Below are 23,997 nucleotides of genomic sequence, written 5' to 3'. Positions count from 1 at the left end.
TACATTCCCGTAATAATAATCAAAAACATTTTATATGAATCTTTCTTATTGTATATAAGACTACCTCCATGATAAGACAGAGAAACAGCTACTTCTTTAACGGAGAAAATTCAACACCTGCTCGCATACCATTGAGCAACACATACCAACGTAACGTATTTAAATATTGATAGTTCCAATACATTCTTGCAACAAGAAAGACTGACGTAACGTATTTAAATGTTTAAACTTACTGAACATATATTTTCATTGGTTCTCTTTTAAATTGAATGGAAATATTGTTGTATTGTTGGCTCTGACGCGTCACCTGCACACAATCCGAGTTATACCTTCATAAAGCTTGGTTCCCACTAGGACGCAACGCAAAGATGTATGCACAAGTGAATTGACCAAATAACAAACGATGGATTATTCGAACTGTCGTTTGTCATTGGTCAACTAGCTTGCGTTGCGTCAACGTCATTGCGTTGCGTCCTAGTGGGAACAACGCTTAAGCGCGTCAAGCCAGTAGCAACATTTATTTCTCTTGTAAAACTCATAATAAAGTACAATAATGTAAGTAACTAAGAGGGGAAATAAAAAGAAACAAAAGCAAAGCTTGTGAAAGACAGTCAAATAAAAACTATTAGTTTATAAAATATTTGCTTTGCTACATTTTATTTTCTCCGCGTTTTAGAGACAAATAGACAGTAATAAAACAAAACGTAAGCTGAACTATCAGTGGTGTATATATTTTTAATTTTACATACTTCGTGTCCATAACTAAAAAAAATGATTAACGTGGCTAATACAAAATAACATAAATGCTCATTAATGACTGACTAATTTGCATAATTACATTAATTATACTATATAATCGAAAGACAAGTTTATTTTAAAACTTTACTATACAACCTATATATATAATATTAACAAAACTGAAAACAAATAGCATTTTACCATTAAAAAAAAAAATTAAATTGCACGTTGTGGGCAATAATAGCCTATAAAACCAGACGTAGTTGGCAGACAATCGGTTTGTGAAGGTTATAACGTTGCATGAGTGTATAAAAAAAATAAATTAAACAAAATACTTAAGACACCACAAACAATTTAAGACGCGCGTAATAGTCACGTGTAACTTTTGCACGCATGCGCTAAAATGTGACTCTTTTTCGTGGCATCACCAACGAAAATAACGGGTAAATGGTTTTTAAAATGTGTTACAGACAACTCAAATGTTCGTTTTACAAAATGTCTAAAACTCATTTTAAAAAGAAATAAATAAACTTGCGTAAACTCACGATTCTCTTTATACTAAAAATGTTCATACTAACATTTAAAAAAATACATTACATACTGTTTAGGCTGATATCAAGTCAATCAATATTTATAATAAAATAAATAAAATGTATCAATACGGCACATAATATGAAACAATAATAATAATAATAAATTTATATTGTCAATAATAAAATAATAATTTTATTACAATAGTTAATCTTATTGTTAATAAAAAGTATTATTTTTAATTACAATGGTAACCAGTAAAATTTTAGAATCTGTAATAATTCGTTATACATAGCCTAACAGTTTTTATTTTGTTTATTTACAACGCATTTCTATATCAATGCAAAACAGGGTATCTAACCATATACATTGTACTGCTACGATTCCATAAAATTTACACAGCCTCTATTTACTTTTTTTAACCATGCGAAAATGTTTTTTTTTACACGGATATCTTCAAAATGGTACGACTGATGCCCAAATGTGTAGAAAATATTTAACTATTCAATCGATTCCGGGAGTCAATAAAGTGTTCAATAACTATTCGATCGATTTCGATAGTCAATAAAGTGTTCAATAACTATTCGATCGATTTCGATAGTCAATAAGTCGTTCAATAACTATTCGATCGATTTCGATAGTCAATAGTCGTTCAATAACTATTCGATCGATTCCGGGAGTCAATAAAGTGTTCAATAACTATTCGATCGATTTCGAGAGTCAATAAGTCGTTTAATAACTATTCGATCGATTCCGAGAGTCAATAAAGTGTTCAATAACTATTCGATCGACTTTTAGTCAATAAATTGGTCAATAACTACGGTATTCGATCGATTCTTAGTCAATAAATCGGTCATTAACTGTTTGTACGATTATTATAGTCAAATACATAGTCGGTAATTCCCATTATTCGATCACACTCATAAATAATCAATCAATCAATAATCCATCACTTGATCAATCTATCGATCACTTGATCAACCAATAACAATGTATGATTATTTCTAATTAAAATATTCTAAACCAAGATAAAATTGGCTAATAAAATAATATCCAAAATATGGTTTATAAAATGGCACATAATAAAATTACAAAATAAAACAGATTTTGGAGAAATATCGGTGCATATAGAACAATGTATAAATTACTGTTTAAATTCATCAAAGCCGCTATTTTATCTCTGAGAATATTATTATAATCACATTGAATAACCAAATATTAAGTATAGAGAAGAAGGTTTGGAGATGGCTGGGGGTTCAGCTTACAATTTAGTTGCAAAAATGGAAGCGGTATGACTACAGGGAAATTGTATCTCTTTTATATATAAAATTTACAAAAAACCCTTTTAAGATGTTTGTTATTACTTATCTAAACGGTTTTTGATTATTTCCTGATTTGATCATGCAATTGATCAAACATATCAATACGTAAAGTAAATCAATCAATCGTTCACTAAATCAATCGATAGCAAATAAGTCGATCGAGGAATAATAAATCGATCAATAAATCAATCAATAAATAATCAATCGATAACTAATCAATCGATCAATCAATAAATCAATCGATCAATTACTAATCGATCTATAAGTATCGATAAATATTCAATCGATCTATCAGTATCGATAAATAATCAGTCTATCGATAAATCAATCGATCAATTAATAAATTGATCTATCAGCAAATAAATCGATTTATCAATAATTAATCGATCAATCGATCAGTAACTCCCACAAAAAATAAACCAATGTATCGATCACAGAGCAAACACATTTTATAAACATTGATACAATTCATAATATTCACAAGAGTTGTTCAAATGAGTTACCATCAAAACAAATACGTCTTGTGCTAGTGTACAAGTTCTTATGATTAAATGCAATATAATTAATGTGAATATTAATTGCTATCAAAATTAGACCTTCAAAATAACAATTATTTACTATACCTCAAGGAAGACTATTTATTAAAACAGGGATGAATCGATACAAATTTACAAATTTTTATCAATCTCAAAATTAGCTTTGGATATTATAGTGAATATCATTATTTTATGTGTAATTCCACAACATAAAAAAACCATAATTATCAAGTTTCACCAAAAATATGTTTCAGCAATATTACGAATTATGATTGGTCTAAATATGCCACATGTTGCCATGTTGAAAATAACAATTATTTACAAAACAAAAGTTACAGGGTAAAAACTGTACATTTTTAGGCATTAAAAACAGAATAAAATGAATCAACTTTTGTATGAACCCATTTCTACTGAAATTAACAATTAGTAAACGATTCTGACAGCAGCAGTGGCGTAACGCAGAGTGGCTCTCTAATGCTGGAGGTCTCGGGCATTTTTGGCATTTTCGAAATATTTTAATGTCTTTCTTCCTCCGGGCACTGCTCAGGGGCCCCCATAAGTTCCATGGCCCATGGGTTTAGCCAGTGAGAGCTCATAGCCGTTACGCCACTGGCCAGCAGATATTTAATAAAAGATAGACGTGCACTTATTCAATATAACACAAAACTATGATAATATACCTCATTTTGACCCACAAAATAAAGCTGTTTATATTAAGGAGATTTGCATTTAGGTCATGTCAAGCCATTGCATGCATGTTGGGACAGTTGGAACTTTCTTTGTCAGTTTATTGCTCGACGACCGATGACACATAGATGCATAGGTCATAAGTGGTCAGTTTTAGCCAACCTGAAAGCTAACCAACAATATAACATTCATTCTTCAGTACAAATAGATTCAGAGTTACAAAATTGTATTTAACCCAACTAATTGCATACTGTATACTGTTGGGCGCAAATATTAAAAAACTTGACAATTATTTTTAGTTAAACAAATGACAATAATCTAAGTATAATGCCATCATACAGTCAATAGTCAACTTTCTTAAAAAAACTCCCCCAACGTCTAAAATAGTTTTGTTTTGCTTTTTAAAATGCTTTCTAAAAACAAGACATGGAAAACAGATATTTTGAGCAAGATTTTGACTATTACTCGATGAGCTGTAGAAGATGGTTATGCAGGACACGCTAACACAAATTTGTTCTTAACAACTCAAAATAAACCTCATATAGCACCCTGTAGCTAAGTTGATTAACTTAGATACAGACAATCTTTGATCTTTGATACACTGGCTTGGCCCTTCGTCATTTATACGGCTACCTCACCAATTTCCCATTCCAGCTCGTAATGTTAAGAAATAGACTTGTGAGTTTGCAGGCCGGATGGAAGCAAAGAATACCTGAATATAGAAAAAAAAAATTGTACAATATCAGCAAACTAAAGTTTGGCCTAAAAAAATACTTTGCTTGGATCAAGTCCAGTGGTCAAGCGGTCAAGGTTGTCCTTGACCATAGTTCTGGTGGTAGAATAAGTCATCAAATTACACATACCTTGTCATTTCGTTCACAAAGAAATCGAAGCTGCTGACTTCTTTTGTGCATAAACACACCATCAAGATGACCCGTGTCGGCAGCTCGTATTTCAATAGCCTTATTGCCCCAGCCCATGATCTGCCCAGTACTGATATAAGCTGTAAATAAAAGGAGGTAACATTAAATGATATTAAATGACCCGTGCCGGCAGCTCATATTTCAATAGCTTTATTGCCCCAGCCCATGATCTGCCCAGTACTGATATAAGCTGTAAATAAAAGGAGGTAACATTAAATGATATTAAATGACCCGTGCCGGCAGCTCATATTTCAATAGCTTTATTGCCCCAGCCCATGATCTGCCCAGTACTGATATAAGCTGTAAATAAAAGGTTAAAATAAATAATACCTCACATATTTTGTATTCTAAATATTTATAACAGCAAGCAATGGACGGGAAAGCCATACTTTCTAAACCAATACTAATATAAGGCTTAGGTAGTATTGAACAAAAATTGTGGAACTCCGATTTGAACCAAGGACTCTAGAATTGGTAAGCAAGCATGTCGACCACCAAGCCACTGTGCCACTACTATTTAACTTACCTACTGATGTGGGCAGCTCTCCCCACTGTAATATAACATCTTTCACCTTTTCTCCATTTGTGTCTACGAATACTCCTTCATCTAAAATACAATAAAAATAATAAATATCAATAATTTACTGTAGTTTATCAAATGAACAAGGCCAACAAAATTAAAACATATTTAATTTATATGCTTTTACATCTGAAATATTTTTGTAAATGTTTGTAATAAAAAAAAAATAGCATCTTAATTGTATATATCTATATATACCATGCACTCAAATGAATCCAATAGTATTTTATACAAGATTTCTTCTCCAACTTTACTGTAAAAAAAAATTATAAAAAATATATAACAGCTGGACACAAAATTGTACTCACTGTCATAACACAGCAAAAGTTGTTTATTCTCAGTGTTGGGTACTATTACAATACAATGCGGTGTGATTTTACTAGAATACTGCAACAAAAAAAAGAGGAAGAAATGCTGAATTTATTTATAAACAAAATGATTCAAAATATTAAATGTTGGTTGGACTTTCAGTATCCAAAAATGAAAATAAATTTATTGTTTACTGTTCTTGTAGCCGTCTTCTTCTGAAAACACATGACCATCATTGGATTACTAAGTATCAGTTGACTTCATTACTGGTGTACTAGAGATCTACATTTATACCATGCTATACACTTTTATTTTTAATTTAATGTACCTTGACAAAAATTACATTTCCAGCTATTAGGTGAATTTATAATGGCCAATTAATTTATTCTATGTCTTTAATCTGGCAACAGCAGGCTACACCATTTAAAAAGGCAGCACTCAGATTTTGGCCGCATAGTATTACAGTATAGACAGAGCACTAATGCAACACACACAAAATTAATCTTTTTTTTTACAAAAAGCTGCCATGTAATATAATAGAACCATTAAATAGAACTGTTACCATGCAATAGAACTAATACTGAAAGCATATTGTACGAAATTATCCAATCAAATAGCAAGGACACACTCAGGTTTGTTATAATTTAGTACGTGTACTTACAGAACTAGGTGAATATATATCATTGACAGATGCCGAGTCTAGGTCAATAGCGTGGAAACCCACACTTGACCCGTATATAACCTTCAACCTATGACCATCTTCAACGGTCAACTCCACTATTTGAGGTCGGAAAGTTAGGTTTGGAAATGACTGAAATAAAAATATATACATTAGGGGAATAGCTAATATATTTAACACAGATATAACAGGAACTAAGAGTTGTTCCACCGTACCATGCAGAAGAAGTTAAAGAGTTGCTCCAATCAGGCATATCAATGCTAGCGTGTCTAGAACAAGTTTAGAAGGAAACATCATAAAAGATACAAGAAAACTTTATTGTCAAAGGCCAAAACAATAGCTGCTGTAATTTGTTATAGCCTAGTCCAGCACTAGTTAGTCCAGGTTTCATTAATACTGTATCAAAGATAGTCCAGGATTATCCTTAGTCCTAAACTAAAGATAGTCCCCTTTCATGGATTTTAATCTTGGTATAAGAAGTTTCTTTCATTCTCACTTTTATGTCAATTTATAAACATAACATATATTTTAAATACACTGGATGTTGGTTACTTATAAAGTATAACATTTCTGAATGTCAGTTGGGCGAGAAAAAAGCATTAGTGATGACAAATTACCTTGAATGCCATAAATTTGTGGTACGGTTTTGACGCCCAAGCATAAATTTCGATACTGTCTCGTAATGCAATCACAAGGAACTTGATCTTCTCGTACTTCACCACTTTGTAATGAATGCAGCCCTCTAGGTCTCCGACGGGTACGTATGCAATTTTCTTTTTGCTGTCGAGAGCCTGACAGAGAGAAAACATATAATTCAGAAATTTCTTTTATGGTGTGAAAGAGGCTGTGTATGTCAAATACAAAGCACCTTTACTGAACAGAAGGTTGGCGGGTGGCCTATGTCACCACTTATCCGGAACTTTCAATTCAGTTATCAACAAAATCCCTAAACGTTTTACTAAACAGCTCTTTGACCTCGTCACAGGTCACTGACCAAACACCACATATCCATCATTCGGCCTGATGATTGAAACTTTGCTGTTTAACAAGCAAGTCCAGTTGAATAGATTTATCTTTCTAATTTGTTTTTATTGAAATAAAATATGATTTCATTTCAACATAGATGTTTATGAGGCAGTCACTACAATTAAACAGTGTGTATGATTACCCATAAAAATCTTGTTAAATAATTGCATTACTGCAGAGTAAACAAAATGTTACTGCAGTAACTGAGCGATTTTCACAACTACAAAAAACTATCGCAATAATATACAACCACAACAATTTTCCCCAAAACAATTTTGTTTTCATATCTGTATTTTAAACACAAACACAAAGAAAATGCTTATCTAAGGCTCTTTCTACACTATAAAACTTTATGTGACACAAAAATGTGATGTGCCCATATATGGACACGGTGATGTCATATCAATACCATATTTTGGCATATCACTACCATATTTCGGCACATCACACTTTTTTTGCCAAACTAGTTTGACAGAGCTTAAATAAATGATACAACATTATTTTTGTATGTTACCTCCTCATTTTTTACTATTTTTTGCTTCAACCAGGACAAGTAGTATGCTTTCAATTTGTTCTTCTTTCCTATAATTTATTAAAAATTAAAATTAAGTTTATTATGCATTTAAGCATGCTTTCCAATTTTACCTACATCGAATCCCAAATGCAAATTAATTGAAGGCCTATAATAAATAGTAATTTAAAGATGTTACCTAATTATTTTGCAGGTGATGGCAAGTGTTATAGAAAAAATAAAAATATTTAAGACTTCAATTACTTTAAACTCTGTCTACACTATCAAATTGTATGTGACAAAAAAATGTGATATGACCATTATGGACATGATGTCATATTACTACCATATCACACTTTTTTTGTCAAACTAGTTTGATAGTGTATACAGAGCTTTAGAACCAGCCTGTGGCCGTATTCAGCATTCACACTTAGGATAAGGGAAACACTTAACTTTACGATTACAAAAACCTCCCATCTATGTGAATACAATTTTAAAGGAAAATACTATTTATTGAATTAAGTAAAAAACACAATATTTAGGGGAAATACGGCTACTGGTCGAAGAAGTGGAAATTTCAATACTGTACTGTAATGTAATATTAATTCTACTACCCATTCACAAACAAGTATACTTTATAATGTACATGATCAATATTGATATCCATAAATCAAGGGTTGCTTACCACATATGCAAACCATAATATTCTGACTCTCTAGTACGTCCATTTGCTGGAAGCGCTTTCGAGAAATTAGTGGGTAAACTTTTCCCTGACCACTTCTGTCTAATAAGACAAGACCACTGTCTGACCCAATCAGTAAATTTACACCTAATTATAAAACAGTGACATAATTAAATGCGAATAAAACTGTGTGTAACAGAACATAATTAGACATATCCCTAAATCGTATCATAAAATAGTTTGTACGATTTCTGCGGGTACATACCCCATAATGCCGCACATAAAATCTCTGCGTTGAAGCGTTTCCTGTATTTCCTTATCTCGGGCATATCGTTGAGACTTTCTGGAGTTGTGGGTTTTACGTTTACACTGATCTGTGATCCACGTCTGTTTACGGGCTGACCCCCTGGGCCAGCTGGTGTGGCAGCTCCAAAACCGAAGGCAGCAAATGACTTTTGCTTCTCCATAACACCGGAGCGCTTGGGTGGGGGGCTTGGTCCTACTGCTTGCCGATACTATTTTAAAGAAATAGGACTAATTGTTAGTATAAAAATACTCTTTTAATTGTTATCTTAAATAATAAAACCTTGTAACATTAGTTATTTCACAGTACAAGAAATTAATTATATGATACAAGAACTTAACCTATACTTGATTGTAAATGTTCATTTGAATTGTAATTAAAAATGTGTAAAAAAATCAAAAAAAGAAAAAAAATCAAGAAAAGAAGGTATTTACCATCTCATAATTTGCACCATTTGTTTGATAAAAAGAATTTTTTACACATTAACTCATACTTGATTTGAACCAAGACATCTGGTCTTACTGCCTAGAGCTTTTAACTTACCTCATCTGAAGATGCCCGATCTCTATCAAGTTGTTGACTAGATCTTGATGGTCCCTTGGAGCCAGACTGTGCTAGAAGGTCTGGAAGAACGTCTCCGCCGCCAATCTCTTCACTTCCTGGTCGACCCTCTCCCTGTAACAAATAATAGTTAAAAATACATTTTTAGATTTGTTAGCAAGAGTAATGTACTGTATAGTTAGGCTGTTTGGAGATTGTTATTCTAAAGCTCTGTCTACACTATTCAATTACTTTGACAAAAAAAGTGTGATGTGCCTAAATATGATATGACACCATCATGTCCATTTACTGTATAGGCACATCACATTTTTTTGTCACATAAAGTTTGATAGTGTAGACAGAGCTTTATGTTAGTAAAGCATTGCTACAGAAGAGTGACTCAGACAAAACCTCTGTGTAAACAGGACGTTAATCACTGTTGGTTATACTTCAGACTATTAAGATTTAAAAATGTTTTATAGCAAAACGTTACCCTTCTATCTACAACTGGACTGCTTCTACTACCAGACAGTGGTGGCGTCCCACTGTGGCGTCGACTGTGACTTGGAGATCCTGACGACCGCCGTCTAAGATTAGCCGCTGCTGGATGCTGGGACGGAGAGTCACGTCTAGGTTGATTGCGAACCGGTGCAATATCGACCTGCTTTCAAATGAAACATATGCAAATTTATATTTTTCAACATACATCCTAAAAACAAGTACATGACACGTCAATTTAAAATGGGTTGTGATGTTCTAGGACATGTTATGGTAATTCATTGCATTTGATCACAAATATGTAAACTTGGTAATGTCTCAACAATCCTATTATTGTAGCAATTCAAAAATTGTACAGCATTCATTTAAAAAATAAGCTCCCCTCTTGCAAAAGTAATCTTGAAAAGAAGCCAACCCAAGAGTACTAAAAAAGGAAGCTTCTTTTCAAGGCTTTACAGTATTAGTATAACCAACCTGTGTTCTATTTATAGGAGATTGTGATGCCCCAGCTATAAAACTAGATGATATACTAATTCCAGCAACATTGTTTAATTCACTTTCCTCATTTTCTGAAAATGTAAAAAACAAATACAATCGATAATTATTTAAACAAAAATTCAAAATCATTATCTAAATTATTATGACACTTTATAGTGCATATAGATACCATAATGTATATAAAAGAGGTCAGAGGTCATCAAGTTCAATAAAAGCTGCGCTATGTAGAGGGTGTAATACTGGATACACTTAATTTTAAAATAATTTTTCTAGTAAAATTTAACCTTACCATGAATTACAAACGTTTGTAGTGTGTCTGTATCATCGGGTCTAAATGAAAAAGTAAAAAAAAAGATTAGGTAACATAACTTTAATTAGACAGGAAGTTAAATTTAAACTGAAACTTTGTTAGCAAAAACTTTGCTGGAATTAATTTTCGAAATAAAGATATAGATTATTAAAGAAATAAAGATATAGATTAAAAAATAAAGATATAGATTAAAGAAAAAAAGATATAGATTAAAGAAACAAAGATATATATTAAAGAAACAAAGATATATATTAAAGAAATAAAGATATAGATTAAAGAAATAAAGATACAGATTAATGAAATAAAGATATAGATTAAAAGCGAGTCAAATGGCCGAGCAGTTAAGGCAAGGGCGCCGTTTAACGTAACTAAAGAGCCAACAATGTCGGCATGATTTTGAGGGGGGTTACCCCGGTGAACTGGTTCACAAAATAGCCCCTGTATCAGGGGGATTACCCCCAATCTGATAGTACAGTGATTAATTTACTATTGGTAATCCTTGGCCACATGTGTCTAAAGACAGAAAACATTTTTTTTTTTATTCATAAATATTTGATAAAAGTATGGATGTCAGCATACAGTGGACGTGGAGCAGCTGAGGCCAGAATGAAGCCATCCTTATCTCCCTCCTCGTCTTCATCATCATCGTCATCAATTGGCATGGCTGGAGAGGGTTCAGTGGCAAGGTCTTTCAGGTGCTCTGCAAGCACCGCAAGATCCTAAAAGCAGAACAGAAAAATTAATGATTACTACAAATTAATACAAAATGTTGTTGTTCTAAATGGCCTCTGTAAGACTTCCTTGTGGAGTATTCAAGAGGACAACCACCAAGTACCAAGTAAATAAAACGTATCGAAGAAGCCCATTTCTAAATTATTTAGATTATAGTCTTTCTATAAAATAAGCAAACATGTGCATGTTGGACTACTGATCGTGAGTTTCGTGGGTTTGAATCCAACTCTTGTCCCATTGCTTGTATCCTTAGGCAAGGCATTGGCCTCTCGCCACTCAAGTGTACAAATGGGGACCTGGTAAGGTCAAGACAACGCTTTGCGCCGATTACTAGCTGCATTTTTGGAGTATATTTCGAAACATGGTTGACAACAAAAAGAAATGGGTAAAATGTAGTGCTTAGAGCTTTCACAACAATTATTATTACTATTATTATGAAATTGGACACCTCTTAGAGGTCATGGGCTTTACTCAAGTTACAACAAGGTTTTCTAATTTCATACCACTGCATTAGGATTAGGTCTAACGATATCCGATGCTGGTCTGCGTCGAGGCGGTTCAGGCTGTACTTGAACGTACTGTGCTACTTGAGGACGGTTTGCTATATTGGGTGACAAAAATTGAAATTACAATTATTGGCAAGGTATATAAAATATTATATTTAACACCGAGACAGGTTTTCACATAATATCAGGGTTATAGGGAAATATTATATCTATAGAATTATATTTTTCCCAAGGGATTATATTTTCCCGAAGGGCATAGCCAATCACGTTCACATATTTAAACAGGCTATGCAATATACATATCTACCTCTTTCATACAGTGTAAAATGTTCTATTTTAAACTCATGAAGTTATTTGTACCATTGCACTCATAAACATTCATTATTTGTACACTGTCAAACCTTGGCACAAACAAAAATAGATACAACAATAATTATGGTGTCACCTGAGAAGAAACAAGGGAGCAATTTATTTTTTGTTTTCAAAGTTCTATCAGAATGCTCCCTAAACTTACCCATATGCTGTGTGATGATAGGCTGTGGTTTAGGGACAGCAACGACAACTGGGATTTTGGGTTGTGCAATTGCATTGTGCTCCTCTGTGATGTAATACATGCAAACACATCAAAAAGGAAAAGAAAGACAAAATAAAAAAAGTCATAGGAAATAAAATTCTATCATCAGTATTGTACTATCAAATGTTTATGTGGATTAATTTGCTACGATTATTTTAAGTTCTGTCTACACTATCAAACTAGTTTGACAAAAAAAGTGTGATGTGCCCAAGTATGGTAGTGATATGCCCAAATATGGTAGTGATATGACATTATCATGTCCATATATGGGCACATCACATATTTTTGTCACATAAAATAGATAGTGTAATTTAATTTGGTTTTGAATGTTTGTTTCCACGGTGATGTAGTTATGGCAATAAAATTCTGTTAGAAACCACATATTTCTCAACATTAGAAATATATGACATAAATTTTTATTAAATTTTTTACAACTTTTATTTTGTTGAAATTTTAAAGTTGTTCAAAATTAAAACTATATATTAATATAAACAGGTTAATTATTCAAATTCAAAGTCAAATAAATCCACAAAACACAATTCTTAATACATTTTAGATCATCATAATAATACATTTATAAACAAATAGGGGATGAATAAACTATTTTATAAGTTTTATTTGAGGCTAGGGAGTGGAGTTGAAAGAGTCATGAGTTACAACCCTGGCACTAGGTCAGGATTGAACCCTAAACCTTGAGACTGGAAGGCAAGCACGTTGACCCGACTACCCAGCTACAGCTCAACTCCGTATTGCATATTATGCAAATGACCAGTAGAACTTGTAAATTAAAAAGAATTTTTCGATTGTTTTTAGTGTGAACTTTGACCTCAGTTCATAGTTTAGATACTTATACAGGTACATACAAAATTGGGAAAGTCTGAAAAAGTAAAATTCATAATGATTTGGGATTTTGGGATAGGGTACATATAAAATGTGGTAATACTTTCTAATTATTGACGGTTATATATTAAATAATAGAATGCAATGTCGTAATTGTACATTCTATCCTCAAATATTAAAATATAGAAAACAATACGCATGGTATGGAATAATAAAGTTGAAATTTGATGAAAGAAAACATTTTAAAGAAAATCCGTTTAAAAAACAGCAAAAACTATTAGTCAACAATTTCATAAAAGTATGTTATTAGTTAATTTTTTTAATTTACAAATAATTTTTTTTAAATGTAATGTACAGCCATGAAATGATTTGTATGGTTTATACAAACAATGAAATGGAAAAAAACAAAGAAAAATACCAAAATGATGATCTAAAATCGCATTATTGATACTAACTCTACTGATGATAGCAACTATAGTAAAAACATAGGGAGTTCTTATATTTCATGAAAGCAACAGAGCGTAACAGACATTTGAGCATGGTCAGACTATAACCAGCAATGTGATAGCTTCTTTGAATTTGCCAAATAAAAGAAATAAGCTGTGTTTTTTAATAGTTAATATACTCATATTTTTCCCACTTGCCATATCGTCAATTTGAGACAAGCTAGGCTTTTAACCAGCATTGATTAATTTGTATTCATTCCCTGATTAAATAAATATGTAATTTAATTTAATTAAATTAGCAATGTAAATTAATAAATGCATCCACATATAATGTGGAACACATGATAAGGTAATTTGAAATCAATCTGTTAGCATGTGGTGATTTCTGCCACACTCTTTTTGCAGTCTAGGCACCGCCGCACAATGAAATCATAAAACTCCCTAGTAATAATAGAAAGTGTGAAAACAATGAAAATAATAAAAAAAAAAAAAACAAAAGGAAAATTAATATCAATCTAAAGGAGGAGAAAAAGTGATCGAACTAAGATTTGTGGTGTGTAAGTGCTTTGCCAGCTGTTTGGATCCATTCTAAGTGCTCCCTAGTAAATCTTACCAAGAAGCTTATAGAATGGATCCTTTGAAATGCCAAGTTTAAGTAATATGTTTATCGCTCTCAAAACATATTAGTAGTAAACACTTGGTCTTCAAGTTTCTCTTCAGCTTTGAAATGGATTAATAGTTTATCATCCATTAAAATGTCAAGTGTATTTATATTAAAGTAAACGACACTTTTATTATGCTTTTACTTTCAATTGTGTGTTCGCAGAATCTAGACAAAGTTAAAATGCTAATGCAATATGGTAATTTATAGATTGGCTATTATCCAAATGCAATAAACACAAAAATATTTTCTTATAGCTGTAAAAAAATTATTTCAGTGCATATAATATATATAGGTTATGCATTAAGCTCTGTCTACACTAATCAAACTATTTTGCCAAAAAAAGTGTGACGTGCACAAATATGGTATGGTAGTTTTGTCACATAAAGTTTAATAGAAGAAATATGCCGACGTTAGAATATAAAAGCATTGCTTAAGGATTGGTTCAAGTAAATTGAACTATAATAGGGGAGTACGGGTGGGTGAATTCTAAAGGACAAAAAATAATGCTCTGTTCAAGATAAACTATTATAAATTTGATTAAAACGGATAAATGTAAACAACAAATGTAAAGCACTGCAAATTTAAAGTGGTACTAGCTTGGTAGTTAAATTGACAGAAGTGGTTCTGTAGCTTGGTAGTTAAAATGACAGAAGTGGTTCTGTAGCTTGGTAGTTAAATTGACAGAAGTGGTTCTGTAGCTTGATAGTTAAAATGACAGAAGTGGTTCTGTAGCTTGGTAGTTAATATGACAGAAGTGGTTCTGTAGCTTGATAGTTAAAATGACAGAAGTGGTTCTGTAGCTTGGTAGTTAAAATGACAGAAGTGGTTCTGTAGCTTGATAGTTAAAATGACAGAAGTGGTTCTGTAGCTTGGTAGTTAATATGACAGAAGTGGTTCTGTAGCTTGATAGTTAAAATGACAGAAGTGGTTCTGTAGCTTGGTAGTTAAATTGACAGAAGTGGTTCTGTAGCTTGATAGTTAAAATGACAGAAGTGGTTCTGTAGCTTGGTTGTTAAATTGACAGAAGTAGTTCTGTAGCTTGGTAGTTAAAATAACATAAGTGATACTGTAGCTTGGTGGTTAACTACAGAAGTGGTACTGTAAACTTGGTTAACCACAGAAGTGTTGCTGTAATCATATCTTAACAAAAGTATAATAATATACTTGTTTTTATAAAGCAATGCCTCAATACGTTTAAAAGTAGAAATTAAAAGCAGAAAATTTTGAAAAAAAAAGTTTAAAAAAGAGGAAAATGAACAGAGTTTTATTATTTGCTGTGCACAGATCAACTACTGTTTGCTATTTTATGCGATTTTCAAAAGCAGTGTGAAAAGATCCAAGAGAAAGTAAAGTAAAAACCATAAAATATGTAATTTTTAAGATAAGGACCCAACCCATGAATGTGGTAAAAATAGAAAAATGTTCCTCCTTTCATATGACCTTTAACCTACCAACTGCTTGTCTCTCTCTGGGTCTATGAACTGGTGGTGGTTGAGGAGGTTGCCTAATCTGGTCAACAGGACGAGGTTGATGGAAACCACTACTTCTTGGTGGCGCATCCGATGGTGGCCGCTTGGCTGGTTGGCCTCCTCCTAGATTTTGGATGTCTTGGAAATTCTTTCGAAGTGTAGAATCTTTGGGCCCAGGTAACATTGAGCTGAAGGCATAGAATGATATGGTTTTTATATATATGTAAAAATGTAAATGGGGGAATAACCTACTGGGCTGAAATGTGCACAGGTGAGGACGACACATACCACAACTTTCTACTCCCCTAAGGGTCACTTCGTGTCGAGTGTTGCAACTAAACAGCACCCGTTCGTCTGTCCACAAAGACAGGAGTAGAATGGACCAGTACATCATTTTATTGTAACTTTTAAAGTGCAGAAGTCAAATGGACTTGATAATTCAGGGGCAATGTCAAACATATTCCACTACAGTAGCTACACTTTACTCTTTAAACATCTTTATTATTTAGCAAACTTTGTTTGGTAAACATACACATAGTTTATTGAATTCCACATAAACCATTGAAACAAACTAAAATATTTTTATTGAAGTAAAATAAAAAATGTAGTTAAATGCTAAATGCTATTACAGTACCTTGGTTCTCCCTCATCCTGAATTGGTTCCTCTTCATCGCTTTCCTGGCTTATATAGCCTTCATGATCTGTTGTACAATCTTCAACTACAAATGAAATAATCATACACATTTACGGTGCTAAGTTAATTGGTCAGATGTTTTGCGCTACTATATTATCTCTATGTTTACTATCATGTCTTCTCGGAAAAGGACTATAAACAGTAGGTCTAGTGTACACACATTGCTCATGTGCACTTTCGAGACAAGTAGGGGGTTACCCCGTTGTACTAGTCCACACACAGCCACTGTGTAGTGGAAAGATGAGAGAGCAACTTGAAGTGATTGCACTGACATGATGTGACCATCTGAGTCTACAGCGCCATGAGCAATGAAAGATTTATTGGAAAAAGAACTCTTATTATTATACTAGTACTATTATTATTATTATTGTCTGTTGATCCATAGGAGGATTTTTTGTAAAATTTCAACGTGGCATTCAATGATGGCCTATCAAACAATTTATAAAATTATAAGCACAATGTCATAAAAAAAAAATATGAATATTTTTACTTCGTTTCTTTTTCGTTCTATCAATGTGGTCTTTGAGTTGAATTCGTGTCTGACGCTCGTTAGGCATATCTTTAATGAAAGGATGCTTCAGGAGTTGTGTTGTGTTTGGTCGGTCATGATAATTTTTAATCAAACATTTCTCAATAAAGTTGACAAATTTCTTGGTCCTGCAGAAAATATAAGAAATAATTAATAGATTTTTAACCAAACAATGTTCATATACTATACAAAATAATACATTTTTATGAGTTGGATAGAGAGAAAATATTAGTGAGTTGAAAGAATAAATGTTCAATGCAATGAATAATGGATGTTGGATTCTAGGCCTAGGCGCTCAGGCTTTGGCCACAGTGCAGAAGTCATACTACAGGTCTCAAAAGCACTTATTCACCAATGTATTGCTTAAAAAATCTTTACAAAAACATGAGCTTGCAATAAAAAACTCATCATTAAAATGGGAAAAAATACAGTAATTCACAGCATGTGATATGAAATCAACCAATCAGATTGCAAGGATACACTCCAATACTGTATAACATACATTCTATTTCAGCTACTGTATTTATCAAACAAAATCTACATTAAATGAATAGGATATAAATTTTATCTTACCATTTTTTAGGGCTTTTAAGTTTTGGTGATGGATTTCTTGGAATAAGGAAGAGCGCCCTCATTGGATGCATGTCACACAAAGCTAGATAAATAATAAACATTTATAAATATAAGAATTATGTAACATATTTAAATATTTCTAAAAATGTAGTAGTACTGTACAAGACATCTGTATGCATTCAGTTAGAGGTATTGATTAATTGTTCTCAAGAAAAGAAAATTCGGACTGGGCCCTCAATGGACTCGCAGCAGCCAGCAGTGCAGCCAGTGCCGTAACGGCTATGAGCTCTCACTGACTAAACCCAGGGGCCCCGGAGTAGTGCCCAGGCATTAAAATATGTTTAAAAAGGTTAAAAACACCAGAGGCCTCCAGCATTGGAGGGTCTCTAGGTTACGCCACTGAGTGCAGCACCTAACTTGTTAATAGTGTACCAAGTTTTTTAACATGCACTGTATGCACACAAGACCAATGGCTTTACATCCTATCCGAAGGACAAGGAAATGAGAGTAAAGCCTTCCCCTTTCACACCATCACTCCTGGTCTATACAGCACCCAATCTCTCATCTAAGAACACAACCAAAGATACCCAAAAGTTGCTTTAAAGCTCTGCCTACACTATCAAACTAGTTTGACAAAAATGGTAATGATATACCCAAAGATGGTAATGGTATGACATCATCATATCCATATATGGGCACATCACAATTTTTTGTCACAAAGTTTGATAGTGTAGACAGAGCTTAAGACCTTCCGGTGATATTCAACCAGACTTCAACTCACGTGGTGCGCCTTGTGCCATCTCCAATGCTGTGATGCCCAGTGACCAGTTGTCACTGCGGTTGTCATATGTAGCTTCCTGGTTCTCATCACAAGCAATAACTTCAGGAGCCATCCAGTACGGTGTTCCAATAAATGTGTTTCGACGCCCGATAGTTTTATCAAGTTGGGCACTGACACCAAAATCAACTAAAGATTTATAAAAAAAGTTGCTAATGTATTCTCCATGTTGTTAAAATACATCTTTCATAGGGTTATGGTTGGTTGGTTAGGAAGTTGGAAATAATACTTAAGTTCAAGTTCAACTTTATATACTTTATATACTGTATACGTGGAGGCCCAGATCAACAGATAAAATATAATACAGTACATAAATACATAAATAATATAATAAATGTTTTCATTTGAATTTTTTTTGTTTTTGTTTTTAACATAGTTCTACTAAATCTATTTTTAAAAGGGTAGAAAGTTCAGCAACTGTCGTTGTGGACAGACGAACGGGCGGCGCAATTTGGTGGCAGCACTCGACAAGAAGGGACTCTTATAGGGGAGTAGAAAGTTGTGGTATGTGTCATCCACACCTGTGCACAATTCAGCTCAGTTGGCTGCAAGTCGCAGGTTATTCCCCATTTACATTACATATTTATAAAGTTAGGGTTAGGGCCAACATCAATGCAATAGCTATATAGAATGACTTTTTGGATGCTGGATATATTGACAACTACCCTTCAACTGTGTCCAATCACATATTTGTGCCAAGGCTTAGTGTACTGTATATACAAAAGAATACAATCTTTACTGTATATCCAAGACTGGGCTTATAATCAAGACTGGGCTTATAATCAAGACTGGGCTTATAATAAAGATTGGGCTTATACTGAAGACTAGGCTTATAATGAAGACTAGGCTTATAATCAAGACTAGGCTTATAATCAAGACTAGGCTTATAATCAAGACTAGGCTTATAATCAAGACTAGGCTTATAATCAAGACTAGGCTTATAATGAAGACTTGGCTTATAATGAAGACTAGGCTTATAATGAAGACTAGGCTTATAATGAAGACTAGGCTTATAATGAAGACTAGGCTTATAATCAAGGCTAGGCTTATAATCAAGACTAGGCTTATAATCAAGACTAGGCTTATAATCAAGACTGGGCTTATAATCAAGACTGGGCTTATAATCAAGACTGGGCTTATAATCAAGACTGGGCTTATAATCAAGACTGGGCTTATAATCAAGACTAGGCTTATAATCAAGACTTGGCTTATAATCAAGACTGGGCTTATAATCAAGACTAGGCTTATAATCAAGACTGGGCTTATAATCAAGACTGGGCTTATAATCAAGACTGGGCTTATAATCAAGACTGGGCTTATAATCAAGACTAGGCTTATAATCAAGACTAGGCTTATAATCAAGACTAGGCTTATAATCTAGACAAGGCTTATAATCAAGACTAGGCTTATAATCAAGACTAGGCTTATAATCAAGACTAGGCTTATAATCAAGACTAGGCTTATAATCAAGACTAGGCTTATAATCAAGACTAGGCTTATAATCAAGACTAGGCTTATAATCAAGACAAGGCTTATAATCAAGACTAGGCTTATAATCAAGACTAGGCTTATAATCAAGACTAGGCTTATAATCAAGACTGGGCTTATAATCAAGACTAGGCTTATAATTACGGCTGAACCTGGCTTATACTGTAACCAATGAAAAGATAACAGTAGCTTGTTATACTTTACCTAGTTTGACTTCTGCATTTTCAGTTAAAAGAACATTCTGTCCCTTTATGTCTCTGTGTATAACATGCTTGGCATGCAAATGAGATAAACCCTGAGGAAATAAAAAAAACAGTGCCAAATATGGTGGTGATATTCCCAAATATAGTAGTGATATGACATCATTATGTTATAAATATAGTAAGTAATTATATACAGTATGTATTTTTATATGACTATGTTAAATGTTATGTCACACATACTGTAGGTTATGTTCACAGATGTGAACAAATTTGTAAATGTCACCAAATTTATATTCTAAAGATCATTTTTCAAATTACAATCTAGCTTATAAAATGTATGATGCTAGCGTGTAGCTCACAAATGAGTGTCTTGAATTAATTTTAATTCTTGATTTAACTATAGTATAATCAGGATATAGATAAAGAAAACTACAATCCTAGGAGTATTTTTTTTTCAACTTGGAAGACAGGGTAAAGCTGTCTACACTATCAAACTTGTTTGACAAAAAAAGTGTGATGTGCCCAAACATGGTAGTGATATGACATCATCATGCCATGTAGCATGGTAATATAATTTGATGATCACTATTTTCTCTATTACTGTAAATTTAAAACAAAACCATACGTCATTGTACAGTACAGTAGGTGTGGAATCCAGACAATTTTTGCATTTTACTTTACTATAACTCTCCCTTACTTTCCCAAATTTGGTCTCAGGGATAATCCAACTATCCAGAAAAATGGACAATTTAGGCTAGCCCAGCATTGTTTTGCTAATTGACTAGTATATTCGAATCATGCATGTCTGCTTTTAATAACAAAATAAAGCCATTACAAAAGTAGGGCAAACTCATAGAATTATTTTTACTAAAGTAATCATTGAAATCATTTTGTATCTACCATCTATTTGTATATTTCGCGTAGTGTTGTTATTAAATATTATGTTGCAGTTACAAGTACTATAACCAGATTGATTGTGCCTGCCTGCCTGCAACAAATCGATCTTTTGTAATAACCAATCAAATCTGAGAAGCCATTTGTCTCCTTGTTATTTTATTAAATTTAATTGCAAAATGTTTGTATCTAAAATGTGACTGTTTACTTTTGCGAAAGTGAATACAATAATTGTGTTATGCTCATTTAAAAAAAAATGTTTTGTTTTATTCCGAAGAGACAGTTTATATCATAATTATTTATGTAATATCCAATAAAATGGCATTTAAAATGTTCATAAAAAGAAGCCTTAAAAGCCTACTGTATGCTTATTTGTCATGTGAAAGATTATGAGAAGACTCTATGATATTACCATCATGGCATTGGTTCGAATCTCGTCTCACTTTATGAGCTAATTATGTAAAAAGAACCTCATACACCCTATTTTGAGCTTCGGTTTTTGTGGATGATGCAGTTAACACAGAAAGAACAGCGATATGACATCAGACTCAATATATTAGAATCCCTGTTAAGGAGACACCATCAGGACCCAACCAAGTGTCCCTAAATAGGGGTTGGCCACAATGTTATAGATACATTTCATCTAGTTCTTTCCATGGGAAAGTGTCCCCTTAATAGGGGTTTCCCTGTCCCAAAGGAGGGATTCTATTTATTATTTCGATTTCTCTTTTCGATTTAACACAAAAGTGTTCCTGAACATGATTTTTCCATAGGAAGGTTTCTATTGTATTCTACAGTACAGATTCTTAAACCTGCAGACTTACCCTGAGCATTTCACGACAGATATAAGCAATCCATTCCTCTTTCAAAGAAGTTCCTTTTGTTGCTTTCACCAGGTCAGTAACAGAACCAGCGCCGCAATATTCCATCACCAACTGGTGGTACAAGAAAAAAATCCTTATTTATTAAATATCATACAGCAATTATCCTTTTATATTCGTAAATCTATTTTAAAGCTCTGTCTACACTATCAAACTAGTTTGACAAAAAAGTGTGATGTGCCCAAATATTGTAGTGATATGCCCAAACATGGTAGTAATGTGACATCATCATGTCCATATATGGGCACATCACATTTTTTTTGTCCCAAAGTTTGATAGTGTACTGTAGACAAGGCTTTAGTTTTAGTTGCAATTTACTTATTACCCGAAAAAAATGGCATGTTCAACAAATTAGTTTGACAATATATCTTTAAAAATTCAAAATTGATTTGAAACATTGTTTGTTGCAAACATGCAGCTCTCCTTTCTGTAGTCGAATGTTTTTATATTTTATTATTAATATTATATAATTTTCAACTATTTATTTGTATTATTATTCCTTATTGGTTGTTTATCTTTATTGACTTGTTCCGAAATAAAAATTGAATTGAAATACAATCGATCAATCAATTCTACTGAGCCATAAATTGCAAAAAAAAAGTAATTAAACTTGGTCGTTAAAATTAAGATGTTCTGTAGTATAAAGGCAATGACCATCAGTTCTATTCTAAGACTCCTCCTAGCAGGCTTAGAACAAAGCCTACCCAGTTCTATTTATATTTTATAGTACAGCAATGAGTGTCAACAAACACATCAAGGATGTCAGGTGATAATAAATAAAGAAAGAATGTCGTCTTTCAAATGCTGTGTATACAATTAACTAGTGAAAAAATGGGCATGTGATTCATAATTAAAGAACTATAGTATTTGTGATTTGTATGTATTGGATTAAAGGACATCTTTTTAATAATTAATCATAAATTAATCAAAAGAACAATGATTATGATAATTTTAAAATGTCGAGCAGCGTTTTTTGTAAGAAATATTTCTTGTTCAACTTGGGACCTCTTGGTTATTGCTACAGTAATGTACAGTATATGTTGATTATTTGTGACCCACAATTCAATCATGTTCTTTAGCTTAGAACACCTAATTGGCTTCTGGCTCTTTTTATGACCTCTTAACACAATAAAGCCTTTGTTGTTATTTGCCGAAATTAAAAAATAAATAAAATAAAAAATTATGATTTTGTTTGTGTTTGGTTAGCTAGTTAGTAATTGTTTTGCTTTTGATCCACCATTGAACTATGACCTTACCCATAACTGGTTGTCAGTTCCTCGAAATTAAAAAAGATTAAATAAATAAATTATATGTATTAATTTGTTTGTGTTTGGTTAAGCTAGTTAGTAATTGTTTTGCTTTTGATCCACCATTGAACTATGACCTTACCCATAACTGGTCGTCAGTTCCTCGTAGCCGGCCTTTCTTTATAAATGCTCCATAGTACGTTGCAATATTCCTATGATGCGAATACTGAAACAAAATAGAAATAATATTATTTAATGAACTTTTAACCTTTCAGTAGAGTAAACTAAAGTACTGTCTACTTAATACAGTATGTCTGTAATACAGGTAAACTAAAGAGGAGAATAACAGCCAAGGGGTGGATATCTGTTCATTAAGTACAGTACATCATACATACAGTACGTACTGTAGCCCTGTACTGTATATCAGACGATCAAATGGTCAGGTTTAAAAATTTTACATAATAATTGATATGGATATAATTCTTCTGAAATAAAAGAAATTGAATATTAAACTTTATATTTCTGAGTGAGCTTAAATTACATCCAAGCTGGGCTTAAACCCGAAGTCTGTACTGATGCAGTATCAAGAAACTCTTTAATATTCATATATTGAAATTGAAAGTATCCCCACGATTGTAGTATACCATTGTTTTTATTTTTTTATTTACATGAATACAGTACAGTTGTTTATTTAGATTTATATTATTATAATAATCACAGCAAAATAACCAGTAAATTCAAATTT

At 32.7% G+C, this 23,997-nt stretch overlaps 1 protein-coding gene across 4 annotated transcripts in view; it reads right to left on the bottom strand.

Moving 5' to 3' along the window:
* Positions 1-715: 715 nt before the first annotated feature.
* LOC144842763 (serine/threonine-protein kinase mig-15-like) overlaps positions 716-23,997 on the bottom strand; it is a 39,211-nt gene continuing 15,929 nt past the window's right edge. The window contains exons 5-28 of one of the 4 annotated variants that reach the window (XM_078699288.1): positions 23,395-23,478; positions 21,949-22,059; positions 20,232-20,322; positions 18,483-18,668; positions 17,702-17,783; positions 17,090-17,256; positions 16,540-16,624; positions 15,888-16,093; positions 12,427-12,510; positions 11,910-12,007; positions 11,254-11,393; positions 10,654-10,694; positions 10,341-10,435; positions 9,862-10,032; positions 9,372-9,503; positions 8,790-9,039; positions 8,528-8,671; positions 7,846-7,913; positions 6,923-7,096; positions 6,288-6,437; positions 5,626-5,704; positions 5,264-5,344; positions 4,678-4,817; positions 716-4,526 (exon numbers count right to left, since the gene is read on the bottom strand). In XM_078699288.1, the coding sequence (XP_078555414.1) occupies positions 4,449-4,526; positions 4,678-4,817; positions 5,264-5,344; positions 5,626-5,704; positions 6,288-6,437; positions 6,923-7,096; positions 7,846-7,913; positions 8,528-8,671; positions 8,790-9,039; positions 9,372-9,503; positions 9,862-10,032; positions 10,341-10,435; positions 10,654-10,694; positions 11,254-11,393; positions 11,910-12,007; positions 12,427-12,510; positions 15,888-16,093; positions 16,540-16,624; positions 17,090-17,256; positions 17,702-17,783; positions 18,483-18,668; positions 20,232-20,322; positions 21,949-22,059; positions 23,395-23,478 (2,937 nt within the window). In that variant the 3' untranslated portion in view covers positions 716-4,448. Of the gene's footprint in view, positions 4,527-4,677; positions 4,818-4,963; positions 5,038-5,263; positions 5,345-5,625; positions 5,705-6,287; positions 6,438-6,922; positions 7,097-7,845; positions 7,914-8,527; positions 8,672-8,789; positions 9,040-9,371; positions 9,504-9,861; positions 10,033-10,340; positions 10,436-10,653; positions 10,695-11,253; positions 11,394-11,909; positions 12,008-12,426; positions 12,511-15,887; positions 16,094-16,539; positions 16,625-17,089; positions 17,257-17,701; positions 17,784-18,482; positions 18,669-20,231; positions 20,323-21,948; positions 22,060-23,394; positions 23,479-23,997 lie in introns of those variants that run through there. The other 3 variants (XM_078699289.1, XM_078699290.1, XM_078699291.1) reach the window with 3 other exon arrangements.

This window comes from Antedon bifida, chromosome 5, assembly GCF_963402885.1.
Source record: "Antedon bifida chromosome 5, ecAntBifi1.1, whole genome shotgun sequence".
Lineage (NCBI taxonomy): Eukaryota > Metazoa > Echinodermata > Crinoidea > Comatulida > Antedonidae > Antedon > Antedon bifida.
This window is presented reverse-complemented; position numbering and strand designations above follow the sequence as displayed.